Source organism: Sphaerodactylus townsendi, linkage group LG07 (assembly GCF_021028975.2).
Source record: "Sphaerodactylus townsendi isolate TG3544 linkage group LG07, MPM_Stown_v2.3, whole genome shotgun sequence".
NCBI lineage: Eukaryota > Metazoa > Chordata > Lepidosauria > Squamata > Sphaerodactylidae > Sphaerodactylus > Sphaerodactylus townsendi.
The window spans coordinates 63,250,215-63,269,508 of NC_059431.1; the positions used below are offsets into that span (position 1 = coordinate 63,250,215).

The 19,294-nt window shown below is 40.1% G+C and overlaps 2 protein-coding genes across 3 annotated transcripts in view; both read left to right on the top strand.

Moving 5' to 3' along the window:
• The window catches only part of ADAMTS19 (ADAM metallopeptidase with thrombospondin type 1 motif 19), a 109,905-nt gene extending 93,459 nt beyond the window's left edge, over positions 1 to 16,446 (top strand). For both annotated transcript variants that reach the window (XM_048503409.1, XM_048503410.1), the window contains exons 20-23: positions 2,993 to 3,197; positions 4,105 to 4,257; positions 11,744 to 11,921; positions 14,682 to 16,446. In XM_048503409.1, coding sequence (XP_048359366.1) covers positions 2,993 to 3,197; positions 4,105 to 4,257; positions 11,744 to 11,921; positions 14,682 to 14,833 — 688 coding nt within the window. In that variant the 3' untranslated portion in view covers positions 14,834 to 16,446. The remainder of the gene's footprint in view (positions 1 to 2,992; positions 3,198 to 4,104; positions 4,258 to 11,743; positions 11,922 to 14,681) is intronic.
• Positions 16,447 to 17,154: 708 nt separating this feature from the next.
• Positions 17,155 to 19,294, top strand: part of MINAR2 (membrane integral NOTCH2 associated receptor 2) — a 32,932-nt gene continuing 30,792 nt past the window's right edge. The window contains exon 1 of the mRNA XM_048504576.1: positions 17,155 to 17,319. Coding sequence (XP_048360533.1) covers positions 17,155 to 17,319 — 165 coding nt within the window. The remainder of the gene's footprint in view (positions 17,320 to 19,294) is intronic.

Genomic DNA, 19,294 nt, shown 5'->3' on the forward strand with positions numbered 1-19,294 from the left:
TACAGGAAATGGCACCCAAGGGCGGATAACAGTGCCCCAGGGATGCTAAAAACTGCATCCCTGGGGAGGAGTTCACACGGCTGCGAACCACACCGGCGGGAAGATGCTGTTTTTCCCATCCCCTCCACTCACCTCTTCTGGCAGCATTGCTCCGGAGGGCTGGAGGGACATGCCCACGCTGCCCTCCGACCCCTGGAGGTTGGAGGGTAGCGTGAGTGTGTCCCTCCAGAGCAACACTGCCAGAAGAGGTGAGTGGAGGGGGCTGAAGGAGAGACAGCTCCGTGCAGAGCCGCCTCTCCTGCTGGGGAGGGAATTGGGGCTGCTCGCACGCCCCCGAGCCTCCACCGGCATAATTTATGCCGGTGGAGGTTCGTTTCCAGAGTTTTAAGAAGTGTTACCAGCTTCATGGGAAGGAGTTGGGTAGTTGTAGTCCTATCAGCCCCTCTGTACGTGGATGTTAAGATTCTTGTAGTACATAGATTGTACCTTTGATTAATCTGTCTATATTATTATTATTATTATTATTATTATTATTATTATTATTATTATTATTATTATTATTATTATTATTATTATTATTATTAATTTGGTTTATATACCACCCTCCCCCAGCGGGCTCAGGGCGGTTCACAATAGAAATACAAACAATAAACCATGATAATTATAGTACTGGTCCTTAATTTAAAAGCAGCGCTCAAATTATAACCTTTCCATTAAATACAGTCATCTTAATTCACTGGCAGTCAATTGCAATAAAATTGCAGATTCTATGCAGAATTATTACAGTCTAAGCCTATTGATTTCCGTTGACTCACACTGGAGTAACTCTGAATAGGATTGCACTGTTAAAGTCTTAAAAGGAATAGATTATCTTAACATGCAAAAAGAAATGGCTTCAGCTCTGATTACTTGGAAATACATTCTGTGGAAATCAGTATTTGGGACTCTTTAGTTTGGAGAGGAGACGTCTGAGGGGGAATATGATTGAAGCCTGTAAAATTATGCATGGGGTAGAAAATGTTGATAGAGAAAATTTTTTCTCTCTCACAATACTAAAACCAGGGGGCATACATTGAAAATGCTGGGGGAGGAGGGGACAGAGAGAGAATTAGGTCTAATAAAAGGAAACATTTCTTCACGCAATGTGTGATTGGTGTTTGGAATATGCTGCCACAGAAGGTGGTGATGGCCACTAACCTGGATAGCTTTAAAGGGGACTTGGACAGAGTTATGGAGGAGAAGTCGATCTATGGCTACCAATCTAGATCCTCCTTGATCTGAGATTGCAAATGCCTTAGCAGACCAGGTGCTTGGAGCAACAGCAGCAGCAGGCCATTGCTTTCACATCCTGCATGTGAGCTCCCAAAGGCATCTGGTGGACCACTGCGAGTAGCAGAGTGCTGGACTAGATGGACTCTGGTCTGATCCAGCAGGCTCTTTCTTATGTTCTTATGTGTTTACACTGCCAATAAATCAAATAATGGAAGTATCATCCTGGCAATGTCAGCAAAGTGATGTACATATTTATTCTCAGTGCTAGAAATGGTTTTCATTTTTTAACACAGTGATTAGTGAATTTGATTTTGTGACATCCAAGACTCAATTAGATGATTCATGGCACATGGATTAGATTGAGGATCTCCTAGTACAACTCCTATAGAATGTAACATCTGGGAATTAATGTTCTCATGGACTAAAGTACCAGATTTGGTTAATAAGTGTGCTTGGGGTCAGGTAGAAAGGGCTTTAACCTTCCCAATGATGCTGTTTTCCTCAGCCAAAATGGCCAGGCAGGGCCTGATTGCCCTACTGTTAAGGTCTACATGTGGTTCACCCACATCAAGACAAACAGGGCCTTCCTGGATGTTTCTGCTCAAGAAAATGTGCATGTGCATGAAGGATGAAACCACTGTTCCCCTTGTACCTTGATCATATGCTAAATCCAGCCTCTCAATACTTGGGGAATGAATTCCCTAATGTTATATGTGCCAAGAGTTGAATTGTAATGTAATAATATCATATGTCTTCAGAAACACTTCTTCCACTACAGATTTGATCCTTCTGTGACTTTAATGGGAAACAAGAGTTTAGACCACGCATTGCATAATAAATAGTGCTAGATTAGGTATTTCTCAGTTCAATAGATTTAATTAATTAATATTGAAAATATATATTTTCCCCATTGTCCATAACAAAACAAGAAACCAGCAAAATGAAAAGTGCAGTGCCTAGATCAAGTGTCTGCAACCTGCTGCTCTACCAATCCCAATTGGCCATGCTGGCAGGGGCTGATGGGAATCCATGAACATCTGGAGAGGCGCAGGTTTCAGGCCCCTGGCCTAGATAATGACTCTAATGTTATATCATCAGACATTACTATTTTCACTATGTTTAGAAAAGAGAGTGAAATTAACTTTAAAAAGTGAATGTAACCAATGTAAACATTGAAGTAGTTGTGGTAGTTCAATATTCATAAAATGGCTTTAGTGTTTTAAAAACAAACAAAAGTCTTATTTTTAAAGTTAAAGTTATAGTGAAAATGAAGAATTTATGTAGGGTTTTTTAATGTGAAAAGTGTTTTAGAATTTCTTTTAAAGTTAAAATGTAAAGTTATACTAAAGTTCATTCATTTTCATGGCAATTTTGAAAATAGGAAAAATAGGTCAAGGGAGTATGGCCTTCCAGTAAATCCAAGGGCTAGCAGAAATTTCAAACCAAATCTCTTATTTTTGAGCATTTTGTAACTGGCCGTACTGTTTTTCACACCACACCTTTTGCTAGTTTTTTTTTTAAGTGCAGAAGCAATATTGGGGAGGGTTGTGAAGAATATAAATTGAAAACAAAAGCTGGTAACAAACAAAAGCTGGTAATGAAATTAAAAATGTTCATTAAAAATCAGACTATACAAGAAATACTATTGAGAAAATAATCTGCTTAGACTGGAACAGGTAGTAAGTACTTAACTTGCATTTTCTGCCATTTTTAAATGTAGATGGATGATGACTGAATGGACTCCATGCTCAAGGACATGTGGAAAGGGCACTCAGAACAGACAGGTAGCCTGTACTCAGCAACTTAGAAATGGAACCTTAATCAGAGCACGTGAGAAAGACTGTCTTGGACCAAAACCTACTCCTTCCCAGCGCTGTGAAGGCCAGGACTGCATGACGGTGTGGGAAGCTGGAGTCTGGTCAGAGGTTCAGTATTTGAATTTATTCCTAATTTATTTCATATTTATTCAATTTACCTAGATTTATTGATTTTAAGTCAAGAGTAGTGGAAAGTACAGTCAAGTCACGACCAATTTATGGTGACCCTTATAGGTTTCTCAAGGCAAGAAAGGGGTCTAAGGCTACTTCTATGCAGGGACACAAAATGGTGCCTCTTATACAGAAGCAATAACAAATACCGTGGAAGCAGGTGGAGATTACTTCAGTCCTCCCTGCTTGACCCTATCCTCTTGTCCTTTATCACATTGGCTTATGTGATGACAGTGTTGCCAGTGTTCCTATAGTTCAGTAATTCTGCTCCTCTATTGTTTTCCCCTTCACAGCTGAATAGGGTTGTCAATCTAGGGGGAACATGGGTGATTGTGGTAACTGCATGATGTCATTTCTGGGTTTTCTTTGGAAGTGACATTATGCTAGTTGTCTGACAGCTATTTTTGTGTTTGTTGTTCTCCTGCCACTGCTCTGGAAGAGGAAGTTGTCAGTGGGAAGCCAGGTAACCCTGCAGCTGGGTCATGATATAACAGCTAGGCAGATTAGCAGTGTCACTTAGAAATTCAACCTAGGACCCAGAAGTTTCCCTTCATCCACAACCTAAACTATCTCAGGTCCCTGAACTGGCTTTATAAACTATCTGTTTCCAAGTTTCCATGAGAGCAAATAGGAGCATTGTGAAGCAACTGCATTTGACATATTGTTTAGTGTGTACCTTGCTCTAATATTCTTTATGTCTGCATTATGGCTTCTTGTAAGCTTTTAAAATGAATTTTACTCATTTTACTAATTTTAAAGTGATTTTTGTAATGTTGGTCCCTCTGTGAAACATTTGTGTTTATAGTTGCATGAATTTTGTTTAATGTTTAAAATCTTCCTATAGTGCTCTGTAAAATGTGGCAAAGGAGTACGGCATCGAACTGTGAGGTGTACCAATCCTCGAAAGAAGTGTGTCTTATCTACGAGACCTAAAGAAGCAGAAGACTGTGAAGACTATTCCAAATGTTACGTCTGGAGAATGGGAGACTGGTCTAAGGTGCAGCATGCTTTCTACTTACGATGTTCAGCTTTTGAAAATACCCCCTACATCTTCTGTAAATAAGTGCAGATAGAACAGCATTTGAAAGAAAAGTTGTCCTTCATGTGGAAGTTGATTTCTATTCATAGAAGGTCATCCTTGAATGCTACACTACAGAAGAGGAACTAAATCTAGAAATATTCTTCTGTATACAGAACCATTTGCACAACTTATTTCACAAACTGAACCAATTTTTATGCCACAGATATAATATCTGTGAAATATTTGTGAATATTTGTGAAACAGCTAGCAGCTATTTTCCTTTTGCCAGGAATTCTTTGGATGCAACCTGATGTGATAAGGATAAGCTAAGGAATAGAATGTATGTTAAAAATTACAGCACCATAGACAAGCTACAGTTACCCTGTAATTTGAAATCTCAGTTTTAAAAGACAAGAATTTTGTAAAAACCTGACACTCTTTAAAAGATATGCACATTTTATGCTTTTTAGACAAGCCTTTCCCAATTAACTTTAATTATGATTGCTATTTGTTTTCGCTTTTCATCCACTTTGGGTCGAATAGAATTTTGTTTTAATAAAGGTATCATTAGTTGATATATTTTGTGCTATTGCCAATATTTTTGAGTTTTAATTAGCACAGCATTTTAATCAGCACAGCACAGCTTTGTACAAAATGATTTTCCAGCTTGAGTTGAATCCAAACTGTAGAGGGACTCTTCTTTTGTACCTGCCCATTTACACCTGGCTTCACTGCATTTCTCATTCCTGCAGCAGTAGTTTATCTCCTCCTTCTCTTCACAGTATTACAGTAGTGGGGAGAATAAGGTATCCATCATACCCTCAGTTCTTGGCACCAGCAAAATGTGAACATATATTTGACAGGACACCTATAACTTGCAATCAAGTACACATAGACCAATCTTTGCTGTATGGAGAAAAATATCCCTTACTACTGAGTCTAGGCATTTTCTGCTTTTATGTGAAGAAGAATTCATTTTCTCACAATCACAGTTATGATACTATCATTTATAAACCTGATAAAAAAACAAGTATTTCACAATGCTCTGTAAAGGAAATGAGTAAACCTTTGTGAATATTTAGTGTATTTGTGCCTTTCACTGTTGAAGTGTTTCAAGATTTCTATTAAAGGAACAGCTTTTACCAAGGAATGTTTTTACCAAGAAACATGTTCAAGTTCAACTGAACTTGGATTTCTATCTTCCTCTCCATGACTACACTATTCCACTTTAAGACACAATGTCATGAAGCGACAGATACATAGTAATGTAAGCAACTAGGCTCAGAACATGTAAGCTCAGATCTTTGTTCATTGTCTCAGATTTAGAGAATTAGTTTAGCCTTCCATCACTTTGGAATTCATTGTTGTTGGTCTTCACTATCTATCTTGCCATTGATAGGAGGCTGTTCCTTTAATCAAAGCCCAATAATTTTAAAATTGGTGCTAAAAGAGGACTTCAGAATGTAAATGTAATTTCTCACATATATTATACCTTGTTGGGAGATTAATATGAACCTTCTTGGGTTTCTGTTCACTGTGAACATCTAAACTGGGAACTGCTGAAAGACTAATCGTAACAAGATTTAAGCAATTTAATCAGCACAGAAATTTACAGGAGCCTGAATGTTTCTATTGCTTATATTACAGCAAAATACAAAATTTGGAATACTAAATAAAATGATTATCAAGCTCAGTGAGGCCATCAGTTTCACTAAAACCTTAGAATTTTATTTGCAGTCTTCCATAGATTTAGTAGTAAACTAACTGGCTCTAAACTGTAAATGGTATTAATTAATATCAGTCCAAGCGCTGTTTCATTATAAAGATTAAATTGGTGAAGGGGAAAGTAAAGAAGAAAAATATCTGAAGTTGTCCCAGTGTTGCATTCATGAAAAAAGTGGTTCACAGTGAAATATAGTTTACACATAAATCAGTTTAAGCTAGATTTACATATGTAAAAGGACTTTAATGATGAAAGGGCATAGAGGGAACTCTTAACGCCATACCAAACCCTAATTTGAAAGAGTTTACTTATGCTGATGCATTCCAGTATTGGAAAGATATGCCAGTATTTCTGAATATAGGTCAGTGGAAAGCCCTGATGGCATGACACAGCCCCTGCACCAGAATAACTGCTATGAAAGCATAGAGGTAGGCAGCATTAAGGGTGTGCCATAGTTGGAGAAGGACCTGGCTTTCTAAGCCTTTCCAGCTAATATATGCCCCTAATGCCAGCATAATAAGAACATAAGAAACACCCTTGCTGGATCAGACCAGAGTCCATCTAGTCCAGCACTCTGCTACTCACAGTGGCCCACCAGGTGCCTTTGGGAGCTCTCACATGCAGGATGTGAAAGCAATGGCCTGCTGCTGCTGCTGCTGCTCCTGAGCACGTGGTCTGCTAAGGCATTTGCAATTTCAGATCAAGGAGGATCAAGATTGGTACACATAGATTGGTACACATACTCAATTCTATTCTTAGGATTGCATTGTGGGCTTCAAAATAAGACTCATTGGATATGATCCATAAAAATTTTATGTTCTTTTTTCTTACCTAAATTGTTCATTATGATTGCAGGATTACTGTAAACTTTTTAAAATGTATTTTATGTAAATTTGGGTTGGACCTCCAGAGAGGCTGCCCCCATCCATCTTCCATTGGAAACAATGGAGAAAAATTCCATAAAATTGGACCCTCTTACCCAATCTTCAAGAAACTCAGGGGTCTTGTAAAGAGAGGCACAAGCATTTATGCTGCAAATTCGGTGCCTCTACCTTAAAAAAATCTTGTCAAAGCCCCACAAAGTTTTCCCATTAATTAACATAGCAGCTTTTCCCTTTAACTTTTAAAAAGAGTGGCTCTATATTACCCTATGCAAAATCTTTCTGTGGGGGGAGGGAGGTTTTTCAAGATAGAAGCACCAAATTTTCAGTGGAACTTTATGAGAAGCCCCAAATTTCTTTATGAGAAGCCCCAGATTTGATGAAGATCGGGTCAGAGCTCCAATTTAATGTCTATGTGTTTAGTGCCATTTGTCTCTTTGAAGTTCCACTGTAATCCTGCTTTGGCACTTTCTGCTTTAACCTTCAGTAGTAGTCATCTCAAATCTTCACTGTTTCAGCCAGTAATGTGATATCGTCAGCATATCTCGAATAGTTAATGTTCCTTCCACAAATTTTCATTCTGCCCTCATCTAAATCTAATCTAGTTTTCCTTATGTGTTCTGCCTACAAAATGAACAGACAGGAGATAGTATGCATCCTTGTCTGACTCCTTTCCCAACTGGACACTATTCTTTTCCACATTCAGTCCTAGTAGTAGCCTCTTGCCCAGAATATAGTTTGTACATCAAAAACATCCATATTCAGTCCTAGCAGTAGCCTCTTGTCCAGAGAACAGGTTGTACATCAAAAACAATCTAATGCTGTGGCACATCCATTTCCTTTAAAGCCAACCCATACCTTTTCCTGATTCACACAGTGAACAGCTTTGCTGTAATCTATGAAATGCAAGTTGAGTTTTTTTCTGAAATTCTCTTATGTGCTCCAGTAACCACCAAAATCTACAATATGACCTTTAGCACCTGTTCCTTTTCTAAATCCAACTTGAACCTCTGGCATTTTTTGTACCATATGTGGTCTTTGTTGTAAAATGATGAACATCACTTTACTTGCATGAGAAATAATGTGCATGAGAAATTAATTTTCTGCAGTCTTTGACATTCCCTCTTAGATCGAGCATTTCCAGTCTTTGGACAATTGTTTTGTTTTCCGTATTTGTTGGCATATTCTTAGTAAGATATTGGTAGTCTCCCTTTCTATGGCCACCCTATCTGCTCCAAGTGATTTGTTTCTTCCAGTTGTTTTGAGAGCAGCTTTCACTACACTTTTTAAAATTGCAGATTCGTCTTCAAAAGCCTCTTCTTTAAAGGATCTGTCATAACTTTATTTCTTCTGTATAGTTCTTTGGTGTATTGTTCCCATTTTTCTTTGTTCTATTCAGTTAATTATTTCTTATTTGGTTTGTCTAGATTTGCAGAAAAAAATAAAAGAATAAAAAATATTGGAGTAAGCAAAAACAAAAGTAATAGAAATTGTGTCTGCTTCATTAATAAAAGCATGCCACTGAGATACATTGTGAGCTGTTATCTCCATCTTGCTTTGTCAAGTAAAATGGTGACTAAAAAAAATCCTTGTCAAAAACATTGAGTATACACAACATCAACTTTTGGTTTTACCCAAACCCTATTTGTTAAACCAGTAACTTCCATTATTTTTATGAATGTGCTCTCATTTGTGTTTAAGAGGCCTTTGGTATAATGCAGGAAGGTAATTCTAGTGTCTTGGGTGCTGTGTGGTTTCCGGGCTGTATGGCCGTGTTCTAGCAGCATTCTCTCCTGACGTTTCGCCTGCATCTGTGGCTGGCATCTTCAGAGGATCACCACACAGCACCCAAGTGATTCCGGCCGTGAAAGCCTTCGACATACAAATTCTAGTGTCCTTTTGTTCTCTGTATAACAATGCTGGAATGTGTGATTTGTGGATTGCAATGGGAAGGATCATTTGCTCTTAAAAGAAGTTGTCCAAATCTATGTTGTTAACTCTGTTACAGACTGGCACTTCAGACTGCAACTTTTATAAAGCCCAGTAGTGATTGCCTATTATCTTGGCTGAGGTATACAGTTATAGTGTTGCTGTCTGCCAGTAACAAATTTTCCCTTAATTTAGGAATCTTTACTGAGTCCATCTGGAAGTAGCTAGGACCTTTTTCAGCTGTTGGTCTAAAAATTCTGTTTGCTTCAAAACATATCCCTGTGATAGGCAGTGGATCTTGGGTAAAAGCTGTGTGTGCCAAGTTAAAGATTGTGTGCAAACAATTACTAGAGTTTTGTGAGTTAAATTAATCAGATGAGAGGTTCATAATACATCAATATATAATACAGATACTGATTTGCAGAAAATCTCCCAGGATTCATGTTTTCATAAAGACTTTGACATGAAGTGTCCACTTGACTTGCCACTTGAACAGTTTTGCAGTACCGTACATACTCGCATATAAGCCGACCTGCATATAAGCCGAGGCACCCAATGTTACCTCAAAAAACTGGGAAATTTTATTGACTCACATATAAGCCGAGGGTGGGAAAGATCCATCAGGAGGCAGGGTGCTGAGCCGGCAAAGGACAGCTGGAGGAAAGGGGCGCCCCAGAAGCCTTTGGGAGGCTTTTTAAGGAGGGGCAAGGTGGGCATGCATGGGTCTGGCAGGGGTAGGGAACCTGCGGCTCTCCAGATGTTCAGGAACTACAATTCCCATCAGCCCCCCCCCCCACCCCCCCCCCCCCCCACCCCCCCCCCCCCCCACCCCCCCCCCCCCCCACCCCCCCCCCCCCCCACCCCCCCCCCCCCCCACCCCCCCCCCCCCCCACCCCCCCCCCCCCCCACCCCCCCCCCCCCCCACCCCCCCCCCCCCCCACCCCCCCCCCCCCCCACCCCCCCCCCCCCCCAAACCCCCCCCCCCCCCCCAACCCCCCCCCCCCCCACACCCCCCCCCCCCCCAACCCCCCCCCCCCCCCACCCCCCCCCCCCCCCACCCCCCCCCCCCCCAACCCCCCCCCCCCCCCCCCCCCCCCACACCCCACCCCACCCCCACACCCCCCCCCCCCCCCCCCCCCCACCCCCCCCGCCCCCCACCACCCCACCAACCCCCACCACACCCCCCCCCCACCCCCAATAGAACAGGCTGCCCCGAGCGGCAGCTTCCCTGTAGACTTAGAGCCTGCAAGAAAGAAAGCCGGCAGCTTCCCTGAAACCACGCCTTAAACTTAGAGCCTGCAAGAAAGAAAGTGTGAGTTAGCGAGGGGGACGAGGCTTCGCAACTCATGCGTAAGCGCTGTGGCTCCACGTGGGGGTTTGTGAGTGTGTATAACCCGCATATAAGCTGAGGGGGGCATTTTTCAGCCTAAAAACAGACTGAAAAATTCAGCTTATACGCGAGTATATATGGTATTTTAGGCCTGCAGTAAAGATAGAAAATAACTGATTTTTTAAAAAACCCTCTGACATTAAAACATTTAATTTCTGTTTAAAACTGTTTTATATGGGAATTCTTTAAAATCAGCTTGCTCAGAAACAACCATGAAAACCTGTGTGTGTTAATATTCATCCAATTTCACATGGTTAGAAAACTGATTTAGCAGCACCAGATTATATTCAACAGTATACTAGGGACATGCTAATGGATGTTTTTTTGCAGCTCTGAATTCAAGCTCAGATTTGTCAAAATTTGAATCAGGCTTAGCTTGTACATCCACAAATATGTAGATATTTCATACATACACACATCCATATACACTGTGATGCTAGTAAGTATCATGCATGCATGAAGATCTGAGAGGAAAGCCCAGGGAACAAATAAAAAGTGATAAGTGCATGAATGGAAAATTACTGATTTTGACATTACAAGTATTTAATGAGGAACCCCCCATCCTATTTTACTTTCAGTCACATTGCCTAATTACAACACTTAAAGAGTGAAGAATTGCAAGCAACAACATTAAGATATGGGATGCACTTTTTTACCAGTGTTTTATAAGAAAAATGCTATTTTTCTACTTTTAATGGACTTTTAAAAACAGAGACAAAAAATGAAGGATTTCAAGTAGGAACTGTATAAATAATAAACAAAACTAGTGGGAATCACTAGTTATTAATATGTTTTCAAATCTAAAGAACTGAACATTATAACTCACTGTAGAACTACAGATGGCCAAAATGAGACAGGGACTTTTACAAATATTTTTTGTCTGAAAACAGTTCCTCCCCTGAGTATTTGTTGTTGGGGGCGGAGGGGATAGGAATTAATCTGGATGCCCTTTTTGGTGGAAAAACATTTCTACAGAACTTCTTTCCATACACTCTTTTCTCATATTGCCAAGTCGGGTCTACACATGCAGGCAAATCAGATGACAGAATTCTAAGGAGATAAATGATACTATTTTAGGCTGCAAGTAGGAAGTTTCACTTTTTAATGTTTCCATGTGTAAAAATCTCTCTGTGAGTAAAAGAAAACCAAAATAAGCAAATCAGACATAAAATGTCTAATCCAGACTGTTCCTTACTTTGTAAATATTATAGGTCTGGTGAGTCTGTTGTTTAGGTGAAAAACGAAAAATATGAGCTCCTACCTAAAAAATAGTATAGTCCATTGCACCTTAATCCATCATTGCACCTTAATCCACTAGCCATAAACAGGGACCCAAGGAAAACTCAATGATAACACCAATTCTATCCTTCAGTATTTAACAAAAAACAAAAATGACAAAAAACAGTATTTAACAAAAAGCAAAATAACAAAAGGACTTAAACTAGTTTTATTTAAAAACACATTAACAACCAGCTTGAATGAAACATGGGCTTGTAGACAAGAAAAGATTGTAACTTGCTTTTAAAATATTCCTTGCAGTGTTCCATCACCTGTGGCAAAGGAATGCAGTCAAGAGTAATCCAGTGCATGCACAAGATCACGGGAAGGCATGGCAATGAATGTTTTTCATCTGAAAAGCCTGCAGCTTATAGACCCTGTCACCTACACCCCTGCAATGAAAAAATTAATGTCAACACAATTACATCGCCTCGCTTAGGTAAGTAACAGCAATAACATTTGGAGGTGTTGTTCCTATAACAAAAGTTACAAGAAAGGTCCATTCTATTCTTGTCCTGTCATATACACTATGCCATATCCATACATTAAGTTTCCTCAACTTTCCAAAGAACAAAGCTCTGGAGCCACCAGAATCCTTCAATTCATGCCATGGGTAGGTCACTTCCTCCTTATGAACCAAATCCATATGATCTCATGCAGTTGTCCCATAGATGCTATTAGAGGCGTATGGCCTATAGGGAAATGGGGTCACCTGTGTCCCCAGGCACACAGCTTTTGGTCACATGGAGGTGCCAGGCGCCCCTGCCAGGTGATGAAATGGCATGTGCCCCGGCCACATGCCGCCAAGCTCTGCTTCTCTGCAGGCTATCTCCTGCCATCCCCAGGGCCTGCAGGGAGTTGGGGGCAGGGCTTGGCCTGGGCCACCCACTGCCGCTGAGCCCCACACCCCCGGCCTCTGTGCAGGGTAGCTTTTGTCCTCCCTAGGACCTGGGGACAGCAGGAACCAGCCTGCAGAAAGGTGGAAGAGCGGGGCTTGGCAGCAGGTGGCCCCATCCCCGAGCCCTGCCCCTGACCTCCTTGCAGACTGGCTTTTGCCCTTCCCAGGTCCTGGAGACGGCAGGAGATGGTCTGCAGGGAGGCGGGGGCAGGGTTCAGTGCCCCTGAGCCGTGCCCCCGAGTCCTTCCGCTGAATGCAGGGGGTGTGTGGGGTCTGCAGAGAAAGTGGTGTCCCCAGGCACCATTTCCCCCCACGATATGGACGATATGAAGCTGCATCCCTGGGGGCTGTTACATTGACAAACTCCTGGAACATTATCCTTCATGGGTCTGCATCTAATTTTTTACTATAATTTACAGACTGTCATGCCACAATGCTTTCATTGAATTCAAATAGTAATTATGGAAACATGCTAACAAAAGCACAATAATTTATACCATGAATTCACCAGTAATGTTTAGTACTTAGTTATAAAGGTCTGGCAAAAGCCTTTTGTCTTGACCTGTGTTCAAAGAGGCCAGAATGAAGTGGAATTATCTCTTATTTTGGAATATGTTTTTATATATCATCCACAGGATATATTTTCACATACAAGGATTTAATTTGGGTCTTTTAGTACATTGTATATTTTGTCCAGATATTGCTGCTCATCATAATTCATATCTCAACGAACCAACTAATCTCTAACATTCAACAGCTCTTTTTGGGCTTGCTACTACACACTAGTACATGCATTATATTCTGCTAAAATCTGTGCTGTAACTTTGTTTATAGGAAAGAGTCCTGCCCATTTCCTAAATCAAAATATGCATCTATCATACGGTTGAGTGCAGTGGTGTAGCTAGGGAAAATGGAGCCCAGGGCAAAATCTGAGTTTTGCGGGGGGGGGGGGCAGCATCCCTCCCCCACCATGACCAAACAACATTTTTGCACCAGGTCATCTCAAAGTCACCATCACATAATAGAACATGCCCCAACACACAAATCTGAACACACCCAGGGCTCCCTAGTTTAAACAACATTGAAAGTTATGCTATTTTTTGAAGGGGGGGAATCCACCCTGAAAAAGCATCACTTTTAATGTTATTTAAACTAGAGAGCCAAGATTCTCCTTTTAAATCCACCTTAAAGAGAGACTCTTGGCTCCCTAATTTAAACAACATTGAAAGTGATAATGTTTCAGGGTAGATCCCCCCCCACAACAGCATCATTTTCAATGTTGGTTATTGTGGGTTTTCAGGGCTGCGTGGCTGTGGTCTGGTAGATCTTGTTCCTAATGTTTCACCTGCATCTGTGGCTGGTAGCTTCAGAAGTGTATCACAGAGAGAAGTCTGTTATAAGAGAAGTCTGGACACAGTGTATAACAGACTTCTCTCTGTGATACACCTCTGAAGATGCCAGCCACAGATGCAGGCGAAAAGTTAGGAACAAGATCTACCAGACCACGGCCACACAGCTTAAAAGCCTGTAAAACCCACAACAACCAGTTGAATCTGGTTGTGAAAGCCTTCAACAATACTTTCAATGTTTTTTTTAATCTAGGGAGCCCAGATTCTCTCTTTAAATCCACTCCAAAGGGGGTGGATTTAAAGAGAGAACCTGGGGAAAATTTGAGGGTGCCTGTCAGGGGAGCAATGTTTAAGCTAACAGTACCAAAATTTTAGGCTATCTTCAGGAGACTCTCCTGATTAAACCACCCAGGTTTAATGAAGTTTAGTTCAGGGGGTCCAAAGTTATGGACCCTCAAAAGGGTAGCCCCATCTACCATTAGCTCCCATTGGAAACAATGGGGGATGGGGCACCCCTTTTGAGAGTCTATAACTTTGGACCCCCTGAACCAACCTTCACCAAACCTGGGTGGTATCAGAAGGAGACCATCCTTATGATACCACCTAGGTTTAGTGAAGTTTGATTCAGAGAGTCCAAACTTATGGACCCCCATTTACTATTAGCTCCCATTGGACACAATGGAGGATGGGGTCACCCCCTTTGAGGGTCCATAACTTTGGTGCCGCTAGCCTAAAAACTGCGCCCCGTGCAGGCCAAAAATGGAAAAAACAGTAAAAAATACAGAAAGCCACCAACGAACCTGCAATTCTTGCGCCCACCACAAGGTGGTGCCCGAGGCACTTGTCCCCGGATGTCCCCATGGTAGTTACGCCTCTGGTTGAGTGCACACAACTCTCTGTTGTCTTTAACATATTTATGCACACTAATGCACCTTTTTGTGTTTCTTTATAGCTGCTTTAACATTCAAGTGCCTTGGAGACCAATGGCCTGTGTACTGTAGAGTAATACGAGAGAAGAACCTTTGTCAGGACATGAGGTGGTATCAGCGTTGCTGTGAGACATGCAGGGACTTCTATGCACAGAAAATGCAACAGAGGAGTTGACTACTGGCACGCAGGCTGGCTAGCTCTCCACTCTTCACAGTCACATTATTTATAAGCACACACAAGCATGCTTCTTCAGACCAAATATTATCAGATCTACATATAATTTAATCAAATTAATTTATTTTGCCTGCCAATACATTGTTTATTTTGGTTAAATAGCAGTTTTTTTTATCTACAGAGATTCCATAATTAATTTTATATGAATTATTTTGGATACATTTATCAGATTTTTTCCTAAAAAAACAAATACTATTTTAAATGTTTATATCAGCAGGGTAATGTGCCTCTGCCCCACCCATACCAAAATGGAAATAGTCAGTATAGTACTGTGTGTAGTTAGAGGTGCTAATCCTGATCACTTGAAAGCAATGAAATGAGCATGCTTAATTGTCTATTGCATTGTGCCAAATAACAAGTTATCCTGAATTTTTTTATTTAGCCAAATAATGTTGTGGTATAACTGTTGGTGCACAGTGACCAATTGACTTCAAATAATTTGGGGTGAGTTAAAAGAAACAACATGAAATAGAAAAATTTACTAAGGGCGTTCTCTGAAATTCAGAACTTCACCATGCAGTGTGCCTCCACTGTTCCCAGGAATGTGTTTGTATGGCAAATGTAAGATGCAATCCAGAACATCTATGCACAGCTACCCAACATCCATTTGCTAGCCATCACAATAATGGGAGTTGCTTCAGGGAAGTTTCAACTAGTGCAATTGCCCACCATTAGTTGGCACCTGGGAAACCTAGACTGATGGAAATCTGTGTGTAGGCAAGAAATTATTTTAAACAAATGTTCAACTTAAAAGGCATCCTGTTAAACAGAGCTTCTGCCAGAAATGAAAAGTTACGGTTAGACTTATGCATGACCTTATTCCCTGATGTTTGTAGTTTGTTAAATCTCTCGAGGCAGCCATTTTGTGGTTGCACCCATCCTCTTGTGTCAGAATTTAAAAGGTGTTCACAACCTGGAAAAGGTTGCCAACCACTGATGTATATACAACACATTCTCCACATAACTGCCTTTAGGGACTCCTGGGACACCTCACATAGGTGGGACTAGTCATGCCTTTAGAAACATACTGTCGGAAATAATCTACTGTAATTTAGAAGTTTAATGAACAAAAACAGACAAAATAACAAAGTTGGAATTTTATACATTTGCATGAACACGTACTTGAACACAAGTATTGAATCAACTAAACACTGTAAAGATTTACACTGAATCTCTGTTGCACTGTTTGATATAGTGTAGAGAAACACCTTTCTAGAGCTCCTAACAACTGATGAAAGAAGTCTGTACTGTTTTAATATGTCATAAATGTTTTACACAAGAAATCCATATCTAGCTTTCAGTGCTTGTAAGTTCTTCATGGAGTTGTACAAATGGGAAGACACCTAACAATATGAATTGGACTAAATTTTCAGGTTAAATTTTTTTTAAGTTAGTTTTGTGACAAAGTTCTATTTTTTTAAGATCTCTATAAAGATACTGTTTTACAGTTTTGTGAAACATGGACGAGACTTCTAACATTTTCCTTATGAGAAAATATTGTACATAAGTCACATGATTTTATAACTTCAATAAAATATATACAGTTGTCTTCATTTATATATATATATGTGTGTGTGTGTGTGTGTGTGTGTTCTGCTGATTTTCACAAATCAAATGAAATGGACAGCATCAGACTGAGTATATGAGTGTTTGGAATGCATCAGACTGAGTTAGGTGATTCTAGGTTATAAGGCAGAGGAAGGTTTTTCCCCTCTCATGTTAAACGAGATCATTCCATCTAGAGATGAATGGAGTTGAACCAGGTGTTGACGGGCATTTTCAATGGTTGTTTTAGATACACTGTACAAGAAATAAAACTGGAATTAAAATATTATTAAATTTAAAATTGCAAATAGCAATGACATTTTTATGCCTGCTTGCTACAGAAAATTCCTGTTCCATTAAAACATTCTAAATCTCCTTTAAAGTACCAGAAATATAAAATGCCACTTGGGAAATTGTTTCAGTATATTTAAGGCTTCGTAGATATTTAGTTAACTGATATTTGTGTTTAATGGAAATTTTTCTTACCTTCTGAACTTGTTTTGAAAACAAAACCTATATTTCTGAAGGGAGCTACAGAGTTAATACTTTCTTATGTGCAGACTGGCTAATAAGCCTGCCTAGACTAATGAGCTAATAGGGTCAGGTACAGTTTCAAGTAGAGAATGGAAGTATCCTTGTTCATTTAATTAATTATAGAAAAGGTGAGTAGCTGCTTTAGAAAATAGCTTCCTCTCACTAGTGTGTTAGTGGGGAACATGGATCTCTCTGCCTTGCCAAACAACAACCATCCTGATAAATTCTTACAGCTAGATGTGAAGTCTTTAGCAAAAACTTCAGTCTTCTTACAAACCTGGCTGGCAAATTTTCCAGAAGCACATTTTTCAGGGGAACAGCAATGGCACAACAGAGTCTATTCACAGGTAAGTAGCTTCAGTACCAGACTTATTTCTTTACTTTAGAAGACATTTGTTGATGACTTAGCTACTATAGAAATAAAATTGTGACACTTTATATCTCATCTTTCAAATCTGCCTGATGATTTGTTGGCTAGGTATTGTACCCTTGCTTTTGACTGATTGCTCCAGTGCAGTTCTAAGCAGAATTATACTAGTAATTGAAGTCAGTGGGCATGCATGACTTTGTTTTGGCTTGTGCACTCCGTGTTTTACTGTGTCTATGAGATTTATGGAGGGAAGGCAAACTACTTTGAACCTTTTTAGTTCTGAGAAAAATCACTAGGGGGGCACGTTTATTGCAATAGGTATAATTGGAGCAAGTGGATGGGGAGATTATTTCACTCTCTTGTAATAATAGAATTTGCAGGAATCAAATGAAGTTGAGGGGGTTTAGAAAAACAAAATAAAATACTTCACTCAATCAGTAACTAGTTTATGGAATTCACTGCCACAGAATGTGGTGATGACAACAAATTAATAGACTTTTAAAAGGGATTAAACAAGTTCTTGGAGAAACGGACTGTCAGTGGCTGTTAGCACAAAGATTAAATGGAACCTGTGTTTTTGACAGATCAATGTCTGAAGCATCTATGCTAGGGGGCATTGGCAACAGAAAGCTTTGGTCTTCTGGTGACGTCTTACTGGCCATTGTGTGAAATAGGATTCTGAACCATGGATCAGAACCAACATAAATGCTCTTCTGAAGGGATCAACAAAAAGAAGAAAGTTGAGATTATTTTAATTGATGTGTTCATTCCATTTGAGTGGCATGTGTATCCTTGGTTCCCAGTTCAATAGCTGAAGCCTATTCTAACAGATATCTCAGTCTATGATGCCATTACAGAAAAACTTATCTCATCTCCTCTCAACACATGTATTGTTAGGCTAATTGTTTTTATTATTATCCTGGTCTGATGCAGACCAAGAAGTACGGTTGTGGTTTCACGGAGTTGTCTCTGCATCAAAAACCCATGAAAATACCAAATTCTTAAATTTTTATTTGTATATGGAATTCTTCAGCAACTCTCTCCAATTATGACTGGTTAAGAAAAAGGAAATATACACATACACATATTCCCTCATGCACGCACCCCACCCAACACTGTTGCCATTATATTTCATCCTGAAAATACTGGGAGCCTACCTCCTAAACTGTTACATGCTTATTATAGCTAAATGAATACATAATGAATAATTGTTAACGAATACTTTTCAGATGATAGAATACCAAATTCTAAGCATTTATTTGTACATATTGCAAGTTTAACATCAGTCCAAAGGTAATATGTCAGCAGTTTATATTCCCAGTGTCAGATAAAACCAGACATTCATCACCACTTTCATTGATTGCTTGGATCTTGTTCACCTATATTTGGTTTTATTTTGCTGTAACCAATTTTAATTATCTTTTGGAATTTGAAAATTCGAACTTCAGGGAGGAGAAAGGGAATCCTAGTACAGACTACACAAGGGTATAACTTGTCAGTATCCTATGCTGTTTCATCAGGGAGTATACACCTACTTTAAAAAATCCAATTCAGTGCAGTTGAGAGTATCTGCAACCACAGTAGATTCTTAAGCAACTTGTCAAGTCCCTCCAGTCACAGCGTAGCATACTGATGTTGCTATCTCAGCCACAGATGGAAGCAGCCAGACATCTGACATTGATGGTGGACTGCCTCTAACATCACCATGCTCCCACCCACATGCAGAAAGGAAGGAACGGAGGAACCACACCTTTTGCAGGCAGGACTGTGGCATCCCAGTTGGAACCCTTTCACTACTGCACTTCTGGCCCAGGATTTCTGGGAGATCTGAAGATTGGATTTGAATTCCTTAATGTATGCACATACAAACAGGCTAACAGGGAAATGTTGTCACTCCTTCCGTGTCACCCAAACACCTCTGCAACTCATTTGGCAGAAGTTTGTCCCTCAGG